Consider the following 19,770-nt stretch of genomic DNA (forward strand, 5'->3'; position numbering starts at 1 on the left):
GGAATTCAAGACCAGTCTGGGTGACACGGCGAAACCCCGTTTCTACGAAAAATAAAAAAATTAGCCAGGCATGGCGGAGTGGGCCTACAGTCCCAGCTACTCAGGAGGCGGAGGTGGGAGGATTGCCTGAGCCCAGGAGGTCGACGTTGTAGTGAGCCGTGATCACGCCACTGCATCCCACCCTGGATGACAGAGTGAGACCCTGTCTCAACAACAACAACCACTCAACTAATTTTTCTGTTTTTAAAGTGTAGGTCCATTTCTGTTATAAAATTCATGCTCTGAAACAACAAAAGTCCTTCTATGACTCTTGCTGCCCAAGCCATTCACCTCTCCCAATCTTCTGTGGCTGTCCTTTAAGGCCCAGTTAAAAATCCCAGGTCTGCTCCGACATGTCCCCCACCTGCTCCAGCCTTCTCAGAATCCTCTTAAATGTGATGCTGCTGCTGCTGCTTCTTACTGTGTACCAGGCACTATGCTAAGTGCCTTATGTATATTAACTTACTTGATCCCCACAACACCCCTATGAAGTTGGCACTATTAATCCCCTATTAAGAAGAGACTGGGCTGGGCGCAGTGGCTCATGCCTATAATCCCAGCACTTTGGGAGGCCTAGGAAGGCGGATCACTTGAGGATAGGAGTTCGAGACCAGCCTGGCCAACATGGCAAAACCCTGTCTCTAGTAAAAATACAAAAATTAGCCAGGCATGGTGGCACGTGCCTATAATCCCAGTTACTCGAGAGGCTGAGGCAGGAGAATCGCTTGAACCTGGGAGGTGGAGGCTGCAGTGAGTCAAGATCGCGCCACTGCACTCCAGCCTGGGTAACAGAGGGTGACTCCATCCGGCTCCCGCCCCCCCCCTGCCCCGCTGCCAAAAAAAAAAAAAAAAAAGAGACTGAGACGCAGAGGGTAAATGACATGTCTGAGGCCACCCAGCTCGTGAGTGGCAGGGCTGGGATTGGAATCCAGGCAGGCTTCAGAGCCTGAGGGCTGACCTCGTGCACCATCACGCACCTGAGCTTCCTCCTGCACTGTCTGGTGGGTTTTGCTCATTTGTTTACTTCCGTCTTGCTTTTGTCTCCCTCATCAGGCTGGAGACTCATAAGCCACTCTTTATCATTCTCCTAGAGCCCTTCTCCATGGATCCACAGGGGTCCAGGGAGAAACAGGAGTTAGTAAGTCAAGCACTTAAGACGGTATCTGTCTGTGAATGTGTGCTCTATAATGCTCGCTGTAACTAGCAGTAGTGGTAATGCTGGTAGTAGCAGTAATCTTAGTAATTGTATTATTATTAGTCATAGTGGTAGTGGTTAATTAGTAGTAATATCATCAGTAGTAGTATTAGTAACTGTATTAGTAGTAGTATTACTGACCCAGATATCACTTGAGAATCACATTTTAGGAAGTGTCATGCTACCTCAATAAACAGAGCCTGCTCTGAGTGTCAAACATGCCATCTAAATGTGTTTATGGCCATTATAATGAGGAGGAGACACCATTTAATAAGCACTTTTGATGTGCCTAGCATTGAGCTAAGTGCTTTACTGTATTATCTCATTTAACCGTAGGAGCCATACTACTATCTTCACCATTTTACTGATGAGGAAACTGAGGCCCAGGAAGATGAGTTGACATGGTCATACTCCTAGAAGGTAGCCAAGATAACACCTCTGGGGTGACCCAAGAGGCTCATGGCACCCTCCTCCCCTTGGTCACCATCAGAAGCCCCAGGTGGCATGGTGGCATGCACCTATAGTCCCAGCTACTTGGGAGGCTGAGGTGGGAGGATCACTTGCACCCAGGAGTTCAAGGCTGCAGTGAGCCATGATTGCGCCACTGCATTCCAGCCTGGGTGACAGAGTCAGCCAGTCTCTTAAAGAAAAAAAAAAAGCCCCAGGTGTGCGTTTCCAACAAAGTGGCTGGAACCCAGAGCACTGACACGGTCGCTGGCTCCAGCTCTTTGAAATTCTGTCTAGCCTGATATGGAACAGGGAAGCCAAGAGCTGGGCCGGACACACGTTTATCGTCTGCCAGGATCTCACCTGGACAAGAGCTTCAACCTCTGAGCAGGTCCTGGTAGCCCTAGCCAAAAGAGCTCTATGTGAGTTGGAGAGCAAGATTAGTATCACATCAGCACCCTGGTCTCATCTCTCCTGAACCCGTCTGGGGGTGCAGAACTACATACCAGACTTCTCCAGGGCAGACCTTTATAGGAGCATCAAGGCAAGCAGCATGGGAGGGGCTTCCTGGACCCTCTGCTGCCCTTATTCTTAGAAGGGTTCAGGCCCCAAGAAGGGAAGTGTGGGAAGAGGGACAAATAAAACCCAGCCAATCACAAATAGCTGGACCAATGGGGGCAGGACCTTCTCAGCCACAAGCTCAGCCCTTCTTTGCTGCTGAGGTCCGTCCACTTCTGTGCTCCATCCTGCACCATGGTGCCCATGTTCCCTTGCTCTGCTCCTCCCCGTCGCCCGTCTCTCCGGGGTGCCTTGCTTCTTCTAGCCACTTGGACTCTGTATATGCTGCTCCCCTGCCTGATACAAACAATCGTGCTGATAATCATAAGAACAGATACTCAGTGTGTCCTAGGCCCTGTTCTAAATGTATTTAGTGAGCAGGTGCAGTGGCTTATGGCTATAATCCCAGCACTTTGGGAGGCCAAGGCAGGAGGGCCGCTTGAGCCCAGGATTTTGAGACCAACCTGGGTAACATGGTGAGACCCCATTTCTACAAAAATTTTTAAAAAGTTAGCCAGGTGTGGTGGGGCACATCTGTGGTCCCAGCTACCTGGGAGGCTGAGGTGGGAGGATTGCTTGAGCCCAGGACATCAAGGAGGCAGTGAGCTGAGATTGTGCCACTGCACTCCAGCCTGGGGGACAGAGCAAGACCCTGTTTCCAAGAAAACCCCAGAAATATGTTAACTCATTGGGTCCGCATACCTTACAGATGATTAAGAGCCTTGAAGAGGTTAAATGACTGGTTGAAGGTTATAAAAAGTGGCAAGGTAGATCTCAAATGCATGCCTTTGAATAGCAGGGCCCTCCTCAGATGGGGCAATTCTGGCTGGCTATGAAGTCATGACACCAGAGGTTTCTAGGCCTGACCCCAAATCAGAACTCTGGGAAGGGTTCCACACTCCTCCTGTTTTCATGTCCTGGATACCAGCAGGCTCCAAGCCTTCTGAGTGTGCCTCCCTCCACAGAGGTGGAGATGTGCTGTGCAGGGCTGGGAGAACGAGGCAAGAGGCCAGGATCTGAGGCTTAGCAAGCGGACCGCTCTGTGGACCAGTGGCCCTCTGCCATTCCCACTCTCTCTGCCTGGCCACTCCTCAAGGGTCTGGCTTCTTTGCTGCTGCTCACAGTAGATGCAGTCTGGAAGGGTGCCTGGGGGACCCCAAGCCCTCCGGCAGCCCAGGTTCTGATGCGGAGAAATGGTCACCTCCTGTCGACCTCAGGCCCTCTGCACCTCTGACTGCATGTCTCCCTCTGTCTCCTCTACTTGATGACGCTGCCTTCCAGCAATTTGCTGGCAAGCTGGCGGCCCTCCTGCCTTCCCACGTGTCTGCGTAGTCTTTATCCTTACTGCCCCAGACCTCTCATTCCCCAGGAGGGTGATGGCTGAGGAGGTATATCCTCTGCCAAAGATTCTGTTCCAGCTAGCCCATCCCTCTGCCCCCAGGCACAACCAGCAAGGGCCACGTCTAACCAGATGGTTGTCCATTCTCCTCTAGACCTCAGAGGAAGGAGGCTCCCGATCTCCCTGGGCAACCTGGATCCCTGACAGGAGGCTCTTTCACTTTCTGAGCTTGATCTCGGGTGATGACACACCCTGCAGGGCAGCAGCTGTGACTAATTCTGTGTTTTAGACCCTGCCTTGTGCCTGGCTGGTGCCTGGGATGCAAAGCTGCCAGTGAGAAAGGCATCCTGGGAGGGTGCAGGGAGGCTCCAGCTGCAGAGCTTTCCCAGGATAGTGAGGGGGTGGGGCTGGAATGGCCCCAGAGAAGGTGGCCCCAAAGGCCAGGGCCCACCCAGCATGCCTCGGAGCTGTAGGATCAGGTCTCAGCAGCCGGCTGGGAAAGCCACAGCCTGGCAGAGGGAAAGGCAAGGGCCTTGAGGTGGGAGAGACCTCAGGTTTGAATCCTGGCCTTGCCCCTTATCAGCCAGGTACCCCGCGGCCTCTTGTCCTCACTTGTGAAATGGAGGTAATGATAGCACCAAACTTGCTGATGTTCTTTGGGCCTAGAAGTAGCTAGAAATGGGCTTTAAAGGAAGGGCGTATGTTATCTCACTTTGTCCTACTGGATAGAATTACTTAGCCCCATTTTACAGGTGAGGAGCCTGAGGCATGGAAGCGCCCTATGAGCCCAGGCCTCTGCCCCAAAGCCTGTACTGTTTCTTGATGCACCAGGCTCACTGCAGCAGTAGATGAAAGGAGGTTAGAGGCTTCTCATTCCCTGCAAAACTGCCCGCTCACCACTCGGAGTTCCTGCTACTTCTGCCACTCCCTCCTCCCATTGTCTCTCCTCCCAAACCAGAGCAGAGAGCTCTGGGGAGAAGGCCCCTTATGGAAAGATGTGAAATCCCCAGCGAACACTGCAGCAGCAGCAGGTGGCTTAGCAGGGAACGCCACAGTGAGCTCCACACAAAAGAAATGAACACACGTCCCTTCCCTTTGTCGCCATGGATGTGGTCAGACATAGCCCCTAATTGAAGGAATCAGGGTACCTTTCTTTAAAGCAGAAATATGAGTACAGACTTGAGGGGTTCCATCAATGGTGTCATGCTCCCAAACCCATATCACCAAACTGAGCTCCTTCTCCCATGTGTGCAAGGCAGTAAAGGAGGTCGCTAAATCCCAAACAAACCCACAGAGCCACCAGTCCCCAAACAGACAGCCTCTACAGCCAGACAACCACGGTCACGTTGAAATCAGGGACTCCGTCCAATTCTGCCTGGGTGAACTCAGTCCTCCATGGTTCCAGGTGGGACACAGAAGGGGGCTTCAAGAGGATGAAGTGGAGCAAGACACAGACAGACAGCACACATTCCCAAATTCACAAAAGCAAAGCTCTGTCACTCTGGAACCCTAGCAAACTCAGCTACTATTTGCATCAGGAGAGGTTTTCCCCAGAGCTCTGGTGAGGGTATCAGGGTGCTGGGGCCTTGATGGGACATTGGCCCAGCCCAGCCTGCAGTAATACTGTGAGCTCAATGCTCCCAGGAAGGATCCCCACAGCCTCCACGGCCTTCCCTGTCAGTGAGCCAGAGGGCAGCAGATCTGCTCAGCGACAGGGGCCAGGCCACCAGGGAGCCGTCGGGCTGTCGGCTCCCTCGGTTATTTTTAGGGTATCCTCCTTTCCGTGTCAAAACTTAAAAATTTTGGTTCCCTTTTTTTTTTTCCTAACGGGGGTTCCAATTCCCCATGTGTCTGATATTCATTTGAAATGATTCATGGAAAAATATCTTTGCTACCAATTTATTTTTGCTACAGATAGTGCGGTTTTTAAATAAATGGCTATGTAAACACATGCACGTGTGTCTATTACCATGCAAGCTCAGCTGTTATAACCACATAGGGCTGTGCAACTCAGATCATGAAGAAACCCCGATGCTGTGTGTTAGAGTACAGGGGGCTGGGAACCCTCCTGGGGGGAAAGCCACAGGACATGACAAAGATGCCCAGGGGAGCGGAAGAAAGTGCCAGCAGAGGAATGCCTGCCCCTGGGCCTATAGCCATGACAGCCTGAGGGCCCAGCAGCCAGGGCAACAGGCCGAAGAAGGCTCCTGTTCTCCCAGTCACCTTTGCGTGGGTGACCCGGCCTCAGCCCAGCACCTTACCAAATAGCAAGCAAGCTTCCTGCCTCCTCCTCCCAGATGTCTTCCTTGCCCTTTTTCCTTCCCAGTTAACTCCTTCAACCACAACACTTTTCCACAAAGCAGGAACAGCTGGGGCTTAGGGCCTGTGCTTTGGCCCCAGCTCCCGCCAAAGGTGTCTTTCAGGATGCCCAGGGCTCCACCTGCAGCCTTCTTGCTGTGTCAGGCCCAGGGTGGCCCTCCTCAGACTTGCATTTGTCCTCCAACTCCCAGAGAAGTAAAACAATGATGACATAAGGATACTAGTACTGATAACAGCAATGGTACCATTTGCTGGGACCCTACTACGCGTGTACTGGGCCACTGCTGTTTCACATTCCTCTTAGTGACAGGAGGTACAGTGTAGTGGTTATAAGGGGCACAGCCTGTGTCGTGGGGCCAGTTAGTCTCTCCATGCCTCCACTTACTCATCTGTAAATGGGGCTCTGAAGAACGCCTGTTTCTTGGTAGTGTGTGAATTAGGTGAGCATCCGCCTGTGCAGTGCTCAGCACGGTGCCTAGCCCACAGTAAACACTCAGTAAAACCACCTTAGTGCCTTTGTTTTCTGGGGCACTGAGGAAGCAGACCTGCCTGTGGAGTCAGCTGTGGATCACAGAGCTGATGAGACTCAATGCCCCCCAAAGACAGCGGGCAGCCGGGCAAGGGGACTGCAGAGCCCCCAGGACTTCCAATATTGAGGTCTCAGATCGTCTCCCTCCAGGTGGGGCACCGAGTCCCGTGGGCTCTGCCTTTCCTGGGCCTCACTGTGTGGTGAAATGTTTGCAGATGGGGCTTCCCAAACCGAGTGCAAGCCTTTCCTGCTTCCTGGACCCTCAAACACACAACTCTTGAGCCCATGGACAGACCTTACCTTAAGTGGCCAAGCAGTGGCCTCCATGTGAGGCTCATGCCAGCACATACAATGTTTGGGGCAAGTTATAAAAAAGCATATTTTCCAGGTAGAAAATTTCAAAAGGCAGCCCTCGGAGAAAACGCATTAGAAAAGGTATCCTAAGACCGGGTGCGGTGGCTCATGCCTGTAATCCCAGCACTTTGGGAGGCCAAGGCGGGCAGATCACGAGATCAGGAGATTGAGACCATCCTGGCTAACACAGTGAAACCCCGTCTCTACCAAAAATACAAAAAAATTAGCCAGGCGTGGTGGCGGGCGCCTATAGTCCCAGCTACTCTGGAGGCTGAGGCAGGAGAATGACGTGAACCTGGGAGGCGGAGCTTGCAGTGAGCGGAGATCGTGCCGCTGCACTCCAGCCTGGGTGACAGAGCAAGACTCCGTCTCAAAAAAAAAAAAAAAAAAAAAAAAAAGAAAAGACAAGGTATCCTGTCCTCAGGCTGACACGGCCCCACGTGCATCCCCTACTCATGCACCTCACTGGGTTCCATTGTGCAGTACACAACCTGCACATCTGTTCTTTGCAGCCCTGCTCCCAGCTAGGAAAGTGTTGGGACCCTCTAGTGAAAGTACCTGACTAGGAGCCCACAGGCTTGAGTCCAGGGGCTATTCAACCACTAACCTGCTGGAGATCAGAGAGCTGCCAGGGCCATGACGGTCTCTTCTGTTAAATGAATGGATGGGGCAAAACACACCCAAGACCCCTCATAACAATGACGGCAGCAATGATCATTTGATCACTTTTGAATGGGATAACCCCAGGAAAAGAGGTGACAGCTACCACTGGCCAAGGGCCAGTTCCCACCCAGCCCCCATCCTACGTGCTTTTTCTCAGCACTAACCTTTCTAGGTGGGTGTGACTATCTCATTTTATAACAAGGCAGCTGAATTTCAGAGAGCCCAGTTCATGCCAGACTGGGCATAGAGTCTGAAGCACATGTTCTGAGCCTCAGTGGCCCCATGCTGCATCAGCTCAGAGGAAAAAAAAATCCCACTGCACACCAGTGCAGGCCTTCATCCATCGGAATTCCCGGGCCACCTCCTCACAGGCACAGCACAGCTCCAGGGCCCCTTTCTCGCCCTGTCGGTCAGTCGTCAGTCAGTGTCAGTCAGTCGGTCAATGCACGTTTGGGAGCACGTCCCACCAGGTGCTCAGCCCAAGGAAGATCCCTACCGTTCATTGTTCAGAGTCATTCTCGGGGGGTCCAGGTTGGGGTTCTCCATGGACTCCATCTGTGGACACCGCAGGAAGTAGTAGAGCGTGTGGAGGGCGTCGGGGGACCAAGTGATGGGCTGTGGCGGCTGGCGGGCCTGGCGGGCGGGGCTGGCGCCTGGGCACAGGGGGTGGCGCCCCTGCATGTGGTGCATGGCACGGGAGACCAAGTCACCTGGTGGGGGGCAGGGAGGGCAGAGGGGAGGGAGAGAAAAAAAGAAGACAAAGTCTGAGTTCACAGCCTGCATTCTTCCAAGGATGTTCCTAGCTGAAGCTCCCTTGCCTTAGTGCATAATTACTGTTTGCCCTTCAGCCAACAGGCGGAGGTGGAAACTGTCACCTAGATGCACAATACCAATTTCATTTCCCTTTCATTTCACTCTTGCTGAATTAAATACTTGGCAGGGCCTGTCTCCTCCGGAACTTAGGGTAATTTGGTTTCTTTTTCGACATCCCCACTCTCCACCACCCCCATGGGCCTCACCCCAGATCTTTGAGGGAATCTCTCTGGGTCTCTTTTCCCAGCCTCTACCAGCCAGGGCCAGGCTCTGTGGCAATTCTTCCCTGCACTGTCTTGTACAAAACCCAAAGTATTTCAGCGGAGAAGGTCCCTCTGTCTCAGCACCAATTACAACCACCAACACCACCATCATCACCTGTTAAGGACTCACTATGTACAACGTATGCAATTCCCCAGAAATATGATTTAATTTTATCCTTACAGTGCTAGGGGGTGTTATTCCCATTTTACAGATGAAGAACTTGAGGCTTATGGCTGGGCACAGTGGCTCACGCCTGTAATCCCAAGCACTTGGGGAGGCCGAGGCAGGCGGATCACTTGAGGTCAGGAGTTCGAGACCAGCCTGGCCAACATGGTGAAACCCTGTCTCTACTTAAAATACAAAAAATAGTCAGGGGTAGTGGCAGGCACCTGTGGTCCCAGCTACTCAGGATGCTGAGGCAGGAGAATCGCTTTAACCCAGGAGGCGGAGGTGGCAGTGAGCAGAGATCGTGCCACCACACTCCAGTCTGGGTGACTGGGTGACAGAGTGAGACTTCGTCTCAAAGAAAAAAAAAAAAAAAAAAGAACTTGAGGCTTATCTGATAAACATTTCCTGACCCCATGTATTCATTCTCCTGGCCACAGGGACACCTCAGAGCCCGCAGGTTGAGTTAACTAGCCATGGCTGCGTGGCTAGAAAATGGTAGCGTCTAGACTTGAACTCATGTCTGTTCGACTCCAAAGTCCATGGACTTCACTGTGAGCTGGGCTGCACCCTGCCCTGCTGGAATCTGTGGGATCCTTAGGTCTCCATATCCTGTGGTGTGTTTCTACTCAAGTATTTTCAATATCTCACCAGCCCCAGACAGGAAACGGCTCATCATTGTGTGAGGCCACAATGCTGAGAAAGGATGGGCTGAAGGAGCCCTGGCACCTGCAGGCACCTCCGCTCTAAGAAAAGCAGCTCCTTTGGGGTCAGCTTCAGCCTCACCCCTGGTGATTCCTTAGAGAGAGCCCCTCCACAGATGGGCATGGCTAACCCTAAGGTGGAAGAAGTGAACAGGTTTTAATTTGGCCAGTGAAGTGCCATGAAATGCATGGCAGAACCAGTTCATTCATTTACTCAATTAACCTTCATGCTGCTTCTGGGAATCTGGTGTTCTGTTTTGTTGTGTCCCAGAACCCTGCACAGGGTCTGTTACATACTAGGTGCCCAGCAAATATTTGGAGAATGAAGAATTCACCTTACACATTCATTTCTTTTTAAAATACAACTTCTGCTGAGGCTTGATTTGAGCTCATTAGCTGCTAAATTCTCCCATGACAGCCACGGTGATAGTGTTTGGCTTCCAGACAGGGACAAATGACACCCCTGGAGTTTGAGATCCCCACCAGGAAAGTCCTCCTTGTCCCCCTCCACCACCACCCCTGGTTCCTCACTCCTCCCTACTCCTGACTGCTCATCCCCACCGCTGGAGTTCAGCTGCCTGGTGCTCCTGACAAACCCTAGGGCCAAGAGGGCTGAGGGCAGTGAGTTACTGACACCTGGTTTCCATCCCTGTGACCCTGATTTCATTGGTCTGCGGCTGGACCTGGGCATCTCTGGTTTGTAGAAGTTCCCTCAGTGATTCTAATGTCCACTCAGGTTTGAAAGTCACCAGATGAACTGATAGATTGATTCAGGTCAGACACAGTTGGCCTCAAATCAGGGCCTGTTACTGTTAATTCCAGCCTGTATTCCCGTAGGCCTGAGAACTCAGGGAGGCTCCCCCGGAGGTCAGCTTCAGCCCCACCCCTGGCGATTCCTTACAGAGAAAGAGAAATCCCTTATGTAGTTATCACAGCCTCAGTTTCCTCATCTGTAAAATGGAAAAAATAGTATCTACCTTACCGATTTTGAGGGCTCAAAGAAACAATAAATGTAAAGCACTTAATATCATGCTTGGCACAGAGTAAGTACTTGGTAGGGCTGAACATAGCACTGTTATGATTAATGTCCTATTATTATTATTCCTCTATCCTACAGGCCGCCTCCTGTGGACTCTTCCTTCCAGGACCACTGCCTGCCGTCAAACTCTGCCCCACATTTCCCAGGACAGGAGGAGTCTGCACCCTGAAATGCCAGATCCCAACCCTGCCCTTGGGCTCCATGGGTGGTAGAAACTGGCATCACAACCACCAGCGAACCCGCCTCACAGCAGCCAGTTGTACAGCTAAGTTGGCTGCTAATAAGTTGAAACCTGGCTCCCGTTTCTCCAGGTCTGAATGTCATAACTTTTGGCAGAACCACAGGACCACAAGGAGGAGAAATCAAAGAGTCTGTGATAGCATCAAAGAGAAACCTTGTTGAAATAACATTTCAAAGGCTCAACAAGGTAGAAGTCATTATCCTTAATTATTTTTATTGTTGTTTTATTGTTATTGGTGGAGAACCCTTTGGCAGCGCACTTCCTGCTTCGTGTAGACAAGAAAATCAAGAAAGAAGTGGAATCTCCCATCCAAACAGAAGGAGATAACCCAAAAGTTCAGAAAAACCATGAAGGCAGCTGGAGACGGAGGTCCCCAGCTTCTTCGATCCAAGCCCTGCTATGGTCAGTTTCTCTCAGACTAGAAAGACAAATGGCTGCAGAGAACTCTGACCGCAACGTCTAAAAACTTACACTGCGTGGCAACCCACTTATGGGCAAAGAAAGCGGCTTGCTTTGAACCTTCTCCTTGGGTGATTTTTGCTCCCTGCCGCTTTATATTTTCTAGGCTTCATGATAGACATGAAAAGATAGACAAAATTTCCTTTAACTTTTTCAGCCACTCTGTAAGGGAGGTCTTTCCACACTACAGACAAGGAAGCAAGCTTGCAAGAGTTAAATGACCTGTCCCAGTTCCAGAACTAGTAAGTCAATCAGCCAGGACTTGAACTGGGGTCCCTGCTTCCCAAACGCATGCTCTTGACCATCACATGGCTGCTACTAAAAGTGTGGTCTGTGAACCGGGACAGGTCCACAAACTTACTGGTTTGCAGCAAGTTAATTTCAGAAGTGAAGAGTGAATTTTTAAAAAACTTACATAGCAATTTGACAGTAATTTTATGTCTAGCTAATACTAATTTTAAAAATTGGGCTTGCATTTCACATGTCTTATTTCCTTTTTCTAGACATTTATTTTGATTTTTCATTATAAAGGTTTCATTTTGCAGCAGAGTGGGGGGAACAAAATCTCTGGTCCTTCACCATGGCTAGTTCGAGAAGGCCTGATGCAGGCTAGGCTGGGCTCTCAGTTTAAGCATGGCAGGGACTCAGAGCTTCTTCTGAAACTTCTTTGTAACTTGAGGATCAATTGATCCTACACTCAATGAAACCTTAGTCTGAAGCCCAGAAACACCCCCCAGGCAAGGAAAAACAAGTCTTACCCCCTTGTTAACCATGAAAGACTTGATTAGAGGTGCTAGGTTTCACTCTGGTCCTTCCACCTCTCATTATGAACCATCAAATAAAAACAGCAGGAGAGAGTCTGGAATTCAACACTGTCTTCAAAATAAGGCCTAAAACATCTGGCTCCCTTCAAAAAGAAGTGTTTTGTTTTATTTTATATTCTCTCCCTTTAAAATGTTTGTGGGTAGAGAGGGACAGAGCAAAAGCACAAGTCCCAAAACTCCGTGTGAAGCTGGACCTCATACAAGAGTGAAACTTCTCACCCTATCTGGCAGGCTGATGTTGGCGAGGCTCAGGGAGTTAATGCATGTAAACCCAGGGTACACTCTGAGGTCCAAGGGGTTCAGTGCCAAGTATCACTAGCCTCATTAAGTTCTTTAGTCTCAGGGAGAAAAACTGCAATATCTGCCTCCACCTCTGTCTCCTCCCTCCTCCACAGCAGGTTAGCAAAAGCCCTGGTTTCAGAGGCAGGAACAGGGCAACTTGGCACATGACACAGCCTGTTCTCTGGTCTGTGAAAAGATGCTGTGAGGAGGCTTCTTCCCTTGGCCCTGAGGAGTGGCTGGGCCAGGATGTGGACCAATCCTAGGCGAGTTTTAGGAGAAAAGATTTGGTGGGATAGACCTCATTCCTCCTAACACATGCACATGCATACTCACAGGCATGCACATGTGCAGACACACACACACACACACGTGTGCATGCTGTACCTCAGATACTGTTCTCTGTACCAGGTACTATCCTAAGCAATGAGGATACAGCCGTGGACAAAGGAGATAAAGTTTCCCATCTCATGAAGCTGACTCTTCTAGTCAGAGGAGAGAGATGATAAACTATTCGTGAGTAAATATATAATACATGGTCAAGTGGTGATCAGTGCTTTAATAAAATCAAAGCCACAAGAGGGAAGACAGTGGAATGAGAGTGTGGTACTCATGGAAGGCCTGAATGAGAAGGTGCCATTTGGGCAGAGGCTTGAAAATGTGAAGGACCAGTGTACTTGAGGATCAAGGGGAAAGTGTTGCAGGCAGAGGGAAAGCCAGTGTGAGGGCTCTGGAGTGGGAGGGTCCTTAGCCAGGAGGCCAGGCAGCTGGAGTGCAGTCCACAGAGAAGAGGATGAAGTGATGAAGTCAGATCATATATGGATCCTGGGCCAGAGTGAGGATTTTGGATTTTACCGAGTGAGCCGGGAAGCCATTGTCGGGGGATAGAGGGGATAGATATCGAGCAGATGAGTGACACAACCCCATTTAGCTTTAAATGGGCAGCTTGGGGCTAGGTGCAGTGGCTCATGCCTATAATCCTAGCACTTTGGGAGGCCAAAGTGGGAGAATCACTTGAGGTGAGGAGTTCGAGACCAGCCTGGCCAACATGGTGAAACCCCATCTCTACTAAAAATACAAAAATTAGCTGGGTGTGGTGGTGCACACTTATAATCCCAGTTACTAGGGAGGTAGAGGCAGGAGAATCTCTTGAACCTGGAGGTGGAGGTTGCAGTGAGCCAAGATTGCACCACCACACTCCAGCCTGGATGACAGAGCGAGACTCCATCTCAAAAATAAAACAAAACAAAATAAATGGTCAGCTTGGGCTCGGTGGTAGCAGTGGAGTTGGTGAAAGGGGCAGACTAAAACTCAGGATTGTTGTAAATGGTAGAGCCAACAGGTCTTGGCCCCTTGGCTAATGGTAATGGCAGAATGATGTCAAGCCCTTCCCTAGGGGAGGCCTCTGAATGCTCCTCCCTTAGGCGGGGCTGGGGTTGTAATGGGCATGGGGCCGCCATGAGAAGAGGCAAAGGATCAGCCCCGATCTTGATCTCAGCTGCCCCAAGGAGGTGGTGGCTGGGCTGCTAGTCTTATCCAGGGGGCCAACAGCCCTAGACACGTCCAGAGTCAAGCCCCCAGCTCTGATCCGTGTGACTTGGAGAAAATCACTTTTCTTCTCTAAGCCTCAGTTCTCTCGTCAGGACATACCTTGCTGAGTTGTTCTGAGGAACAAATGAGATAAAAAGTGAATATGGTGCTTCACAATGGTGTCTTGCATACAGAAGGCACTCACTTAATGTTCAAGTGTAAAGTAAAACCAAGGTGCTCTCCAATTGACTAGGGGCTGTGTCCCTGTTTGCCAGGCATGAGAACCCACCAAAGCACGACTGTGCGAGGGCCCAAGACAGCCCATTGTCCAGGAGACACTTCTCAGGGATGGAGATGAAACCAGAACCCACTTCCTGTGGGGCCCCTCAGGGGACAGGGGACCCAGGCAACAACATCCTGGCCCTGCCTACTTAATGTCACCAGGAGACGGGGAGTCAGAAATCCTGCTTTCTCTCCCAGCCCTATTGCAGCTCTGCTCTGTGACCTTGAACCAGGCACCTTCATTTCCTGTCTGGGGAGGGGGCAGAAGAATGCAGGGAAGGAGGAAGCCGCGTCCTGAAGAAACAGAGGCTTGCCGTTTATTGTTCAGGGGTCAGAAGACTCGAGGGAATCACAAATGGAGAAGGCCGGAGCAGAGGGAAACTCCAGGTGTGCCCATGCTGTGTGCTGTGAGCCCTGCTGTGTCACTGCCCTCCACTGGGAGATCTCAACAGAGCGAGGGGGAATGAAGGCAGCAGAGGATGTAGTCAGATTTCTCAAATCAAATGGGTAATGAGAGGGGGAGCTCAGGAGCTGGCACGGGATTTCATCTCTCCTAACACCCTGGAAGCAGCTGTCAACAGTAAAGAGCCACATCAAGTTCCCAGTGTGTGCCACAGAGCCCTGAGGCCTGGGAGATGCCACCCGGCCACAGCTGCCTTCAGCCAGAGCTCTACTGTTATCTTCCTTTTACCATATTGAGGCTTTGGGGGTGCTTTCTTTTGAGAAAGAGCACCAGTTGTGAATTCAGAGCCTGTGGGGCCAGGCAGGTGAAATTAATGAAACAGTCTCCCCCGGATGAAACCCTGGTCTGTGGCAAAGTGGGGAACACACGCCACCCACTTTGCCGCTACTTAGCTCCCGTGGGTCACTGCTGTGCAGGAATGGGGTACCATGTTGCTAGATCATTTGTTTTTTCAAGAGAAACCAGAAATCCAGATTTGTATATTTGCAACCTCTGGCCTAGAAAGATCTAGCTTTCAGGGAAGGCAAGGCACTTGGAGGAGGAGGAGGCCAGAGCACTTGGAGCGGGAGGAGGTGAGCTCTCCCTGCCTTCCCCCAACCCTGGGGCCTCGCTGTTGCTCTACCATCCAGCTAGACACTGAGGCCACACTTACTCAGCTCCGAGATGCTGCCCACACAGGTGGCCAGGAGGGACTGCTCCAGGGTCCGGAGCTCTAGCTGGGCATAGGCATCGGCTCGCTCGTCATGGCCCAGGGACCCGCCGTTGTAGGGGCTGAAGTACGCGGGGAGGGAGAGGACACCTATGGGGAAAGAAGGCAGACAGGTCACACTTAGGAAGGAGGGGAATCTCAGTGGGCCCCAGCCTGCTGCAGGCAGGGCTCAGCCCTGCTCCCCTGCTCTTGACAGAGAGAGGTTCAGGAGGTAAATCTCTCTGAGCCTTGAGGACTTGAGAGCTTCGACTGTGGACGGTGCTATAGGGGCCAGAATGAGAAGTAGCTCACTCGTAGCTGTGGTTTTAAGCACGTGGAGACCATCCTTTGTTGGAGGTACCCAAGAAACTGGCCTTCTTGGGCTCCTGGATCATAGAAGCATTCATTCACTCACTCGCTGAATATTTACAGTGCCTGACTCAGCCCAGGCTCCTGGATCATAGAAGCATTCATTCACTCATTCGTTGAATATTTACAGAGTGCCTGACTCAGCCCAGGTATTGTGCTATACTTAGGGTTCTGGGGTGACAAAGAGACCTGACTTTGTTTTCATGCAGCTCAGGGATGGCTGAGTCAGATGTAAATGCCCATCCTGACTTCCTGAAGGGCAGTGCCGCCCTGAGTCCTCTCCTTTCCCCATGCTGGGAGCAACCATTCAAAAGGGATGCTGCCTTCTCCACTTCAAGAAGGGGACGTGTCCTAGCCACGGGCCAAGTCCAATTAATGTTTTTCATTAACACTTCAACAGCAGTGGAGCAGAACTGTCAGAATCAATTCCAGAGGGTGACAGCCTGTAAATTTCTCCAACTCACTATGTGGCTTCTTAGAAAGCACCAGAAAAGCGAAATCAGACTGGTTTAAAATTACACGTTGGCTCTTAAGAGCATGTGGCCACAGAGATTCTAGTTGCAGTCAGAACCTAGAGAGGGATTCCCAACTTTTGGTAACCACTGTTTCTTTGATGGACAGATCTTCTTTTTCCAACACTCACCCACAAACCTTTTTTTTTTCTTTTTTAAAGAAAAATACCCATAGGAATTTAATCACTTTGGAGAAAATCTCTAGAGATGACTGGAGAGCACTGGGATGTGGCCAAGTCTGGGTTAGAAGTCCCTAAACGCGTGTGACGTAACAAGGACAACAGCAGCAAACAGGTACAGCAGACAGGGCTTTGGAGCAGAATGTTGGGGTTCGTAATTCTGGCTGTCACTTAACCAGTGGTGTGATCTTGGTCGGGTTACTTAGACTCTACATCAGTTCATCAGCTGTTAACTAGAGATAACTAGAGTACCTAGCTCACAGGGCTGCCGTGAGGATTAACTGAGTAACTGGGGGTCAATGCTTGGACCAATGCCTGGCTCAGAGTACATGCTCTACCAAGTGCTGTTGCTATTATTTTTACTTTGTGCTGGGAACATAGGCTTCATTTACATTATCTCATTTATTCTTTCAACAACCCTATAAGGGCCAGGCACAGTGGATCATGCATGTAATCCCAGCACTTTGGGAGGCTGAGGTGGGTAAATCACTTGAGGTCAGGGGTTTGAGACCAGCCTGGCCAACACGGAGAAACCCCATCTCTATTAAAAATACAAAAATTAGCCAGCTGTGGTGGCTAATTTTTGCATTTTAATACAAAATTAACCTGTAATCCCAGCTACTCGGGAGGCTGAGGCAAGAGCATCGCTTGAACCCGGGAGGCAGAGTTTGCAGTGAGCCGAGCTCACGCCACTGCACTCCAGCCTGGCAACAGAGACTGTCTCAAAAAAACAAAAACAAAACAAAAAACCCTATGTGATGGGTACTACTGGCTTCCATTTGAGATATTGGGCTACTACCATTCAGAGACTTTGAGTAACTTGCTCAGGTAAGTGGTAGAGCTAGGATTCAAATCTGGGATGGACTGGCTCTACAATGCATGTACTTAACTCCTCTGTGAGCTCAGAGTCCAGTGAACACATCACCAAAGCTCACTCATGGCTGTCCTTATGTGTGGCTGCTGCATATGACAATATGGCTGTATTATTACTGCCCATTTCACTCATGGACACCCTGTGCTGAACCCCATGTGTTTCTCTTTCTTGAGCAAATGCACACAGCAGTCTTCCTCCAGCCCAGGGCCTCAGTGTGTTCTCTGACCGTTCTGCAGGTTCAGCTGATGGTCAGTCCTGCCCTCCCAGCTTGACCTTCCCCTGACCCAGGCCTCCCCACTCTCCTCCTGGCTGAGGTGGTGGAGGCCTCCTCTCCACCTCTCTTTGCCTCTCCTGGATGGCAGCAACCCCTCTCATCACATCCAGTGCTGACTTAGCAAAGCACTGCTTCAAAGCACTTCCTTCAAGCTTTGTTTCTGTTGGAGGAGAAGGAAGAATTCATGATTGGGCTCTCCCCCGCAACCCCCTGCCAGAGCCCCAGTCCCTAAAGCAGAAACTGTCCCTGACAGCTGAGTAACCAAACACATTGGGAAGAGCTGGCCGTAAGCATTAAAACAAGTAAAACAAAAGGGAAAACCACCCCAACTACAGGCTGAAACCCACGACAGGCCAAACAGCTGGGAGAGCCCAGTGCAGGCCTGACTCCTCCTCCTTTCTCCATTATTAATCTACAGAAACAACACTGGAGACATGTGGATCAAATTTACAGAGCTTAGGGTAAGGGAGTAGGAAATTCAGCTGATTTGTCAAAGGATTCCCAGAGAGAAATATGTCAGTGGAGCTAGTAACAGGGGCTGTCAGCTCCATTAATAATAGTTCCCATTTTCCCCGTCATCACCCACCCAGAGAGGGCTTCGTTTAATACCGTGGCAAAAGTAATTAGGAACCTATTATTAATTATAGTAATTGATAGCATCACAGCTTTTGCCTAGTACCTTTTGCTTTTAAATGACTTTTTACATTGAGTAATTTGTTCTTCCAGCAAGGGAGGTAGGATGGTCATGATCAGTAACAACCACAGCTGACTTTTATTGAACGCTTACTCTGTGCCAGGCACTTACATGCATCATCTCATTTAACAACCCAGAACTGCAGGAGGTACTATTCCCACCCATCTTACAGCTGAGCAAACTGAGGCCTGAAAAGTTTAGTGGCTTGCCTAAGGTTATTGAGGGTCAGAAACGGAACGGGGACTAGAGTTTCAATCTCTTCTCAAGCTGCTGAAATAAATGACATTCTAACTTTGCTCACCTTGTCCTTTCTCGAGCTAGGCAGCGCCTAGGATATTGGAGAGGAAAGGCGTTTTGTTTGGGCCTGAGGTTTAAGAGGAGGAAATTCAAAGTAAGACTCAGAAATAGGACTTTCCCTTTCATGGGTCTCCAGGCACCTCCTGCCAAGGGTCCCTGGAGGCCTCCCATGAAACTCTACAGGCAAAAGCTGTCTCTCTGACTCCCTCCGATCTTTGCAGAATGCAGTTCCACAGCTTGTCTTCCAAATCCGCTCTGTAAGAAAGTCTTCTCTACATCAATTCTAAATTCTGTCTCCCACATCAGCTCATTCCTCAGCAGTTCTCACCAGAGATGGAAAATATTTTTACATTCTCTTAACACCTCGATGTGTTCCTTTCCCCACACGAATTCCCAGCTCTAGCATAACGGGCCCAGGGCAAGACCATTCTAGGGAAAAGGAGTTTAAAAAAGAAAAACAGGAAAGGGCATATCTATTTTTTTCTATTTAGTAAAATCCTTAGGAAAAAATTCTTCCTTTCTGTCATGATGGAGAAGAAAGCATGCGGGAACATTTCCCTTTATTCCTTTATTAGAGGGAAGAGGGACAACCGCTTCGGGACCGTGTAAAAGCCACGGACGGAACCGCATGCCCCACCCTGTACCCATCCATGACTGTGAGTGACTCTCGGAGTGTGGAGCAGTGAGCATGATCAAGTGATCCTTTGCCTCCTTCTTCTAAAACAGCAGCATTTCTGTTCAGTGTTGCACTTGAATGTGCTGCGGACTGTACTGAAGCCTCAATGTTTCTCAATCTCTACACAGAACCCTAATCTTCCATCGCTCAACTTTTCTCTTTCTGGTTGCCCAACCCTTGAATCTCAGACTCATTATCTTGTTCCTCAAAGCCTCCACCTCCTCTTCCACCAACCCCTTTCTGAGTACAGCACCATGGCTACCTGGTTGCCCAAGGAGAGACCTGTGAGTCACCCTTATCAGCTCTCTCCCTTCTCATCCACTTCCCGTCAACCACCAAGCCTTGCTGCTTTTACCACCCCAACATATCTCAAAAATCCTTCACTGCCACCACCCCAGTCAGGCTGCCATCTTCTCCTGCCCCCCTGGACCTGCGGCAGCCTCCTCGCCCATCCCCTGCCTCCAGGCTTACCCCACCCCTTACTCTGGTCACCTTGCCCCAGCTTTATACTCTTCAATGACTCTGTCAGCCTCACGAAGAAGTCCAAACTCCTATCCTTTAAGAATAGTTAGCATCCTGGCTGGCCGTGGTGGCTCAGGCCTGTAATTCCAGCACTTTGGGAGGCAGAGACGGGTGAATCACTCGAGGCCAGGAGTTTGAGACCTGCCTGGCCATCATGGTGAAACACTATCTCTACTAAA

At 50.4% G+C, this 19,770-nt stretch overlaps 1 protein-coding gene across 1 annotated transcript in view; it reads right to left on the minus strand.

Annotated features, from left to right (window-relative positions):
- The window catches only part of ABTB2 (ankyrin repeat and BTB domain containing 2), a 208,200-nt gene that overhangs the window by 38,834 nt on the left and 149,596 nt on the right, over positions 1 to 19,770 (minus strand). The window contains exons 2-3 of the mRNA XM_030829303.1: positions 15,159 to 15,305; positions 7,940 to 8,153 (exon numbers count right to left, since the gene is read on the minus strand). Of these exons, the coding sequence (XP_030685163.1) occupies positions 7,940 to 8,153; positions 15,159 to 15,305 (361 nt within the window). The remainder of the gene's footprint in view (positions 1 to 7,939; positions 8,154 to 15,158; positions 15,306 to 19,770) is intronic.

Source organism: Nomascus leucogenys, chromosome 15, assembly GCF_006542625.1.
Source record: "Nomascus leucogenys isolate Asia chromosome 15, Asia_NLE_v1, whole genome shotgun sequence".
Classification (NCBI taxonomy): Eukaryota; Metazoa; Chordata; class Mammalia; order Primates; family Hylobatidae; genus Nomascus; species Nomascus leucogenys.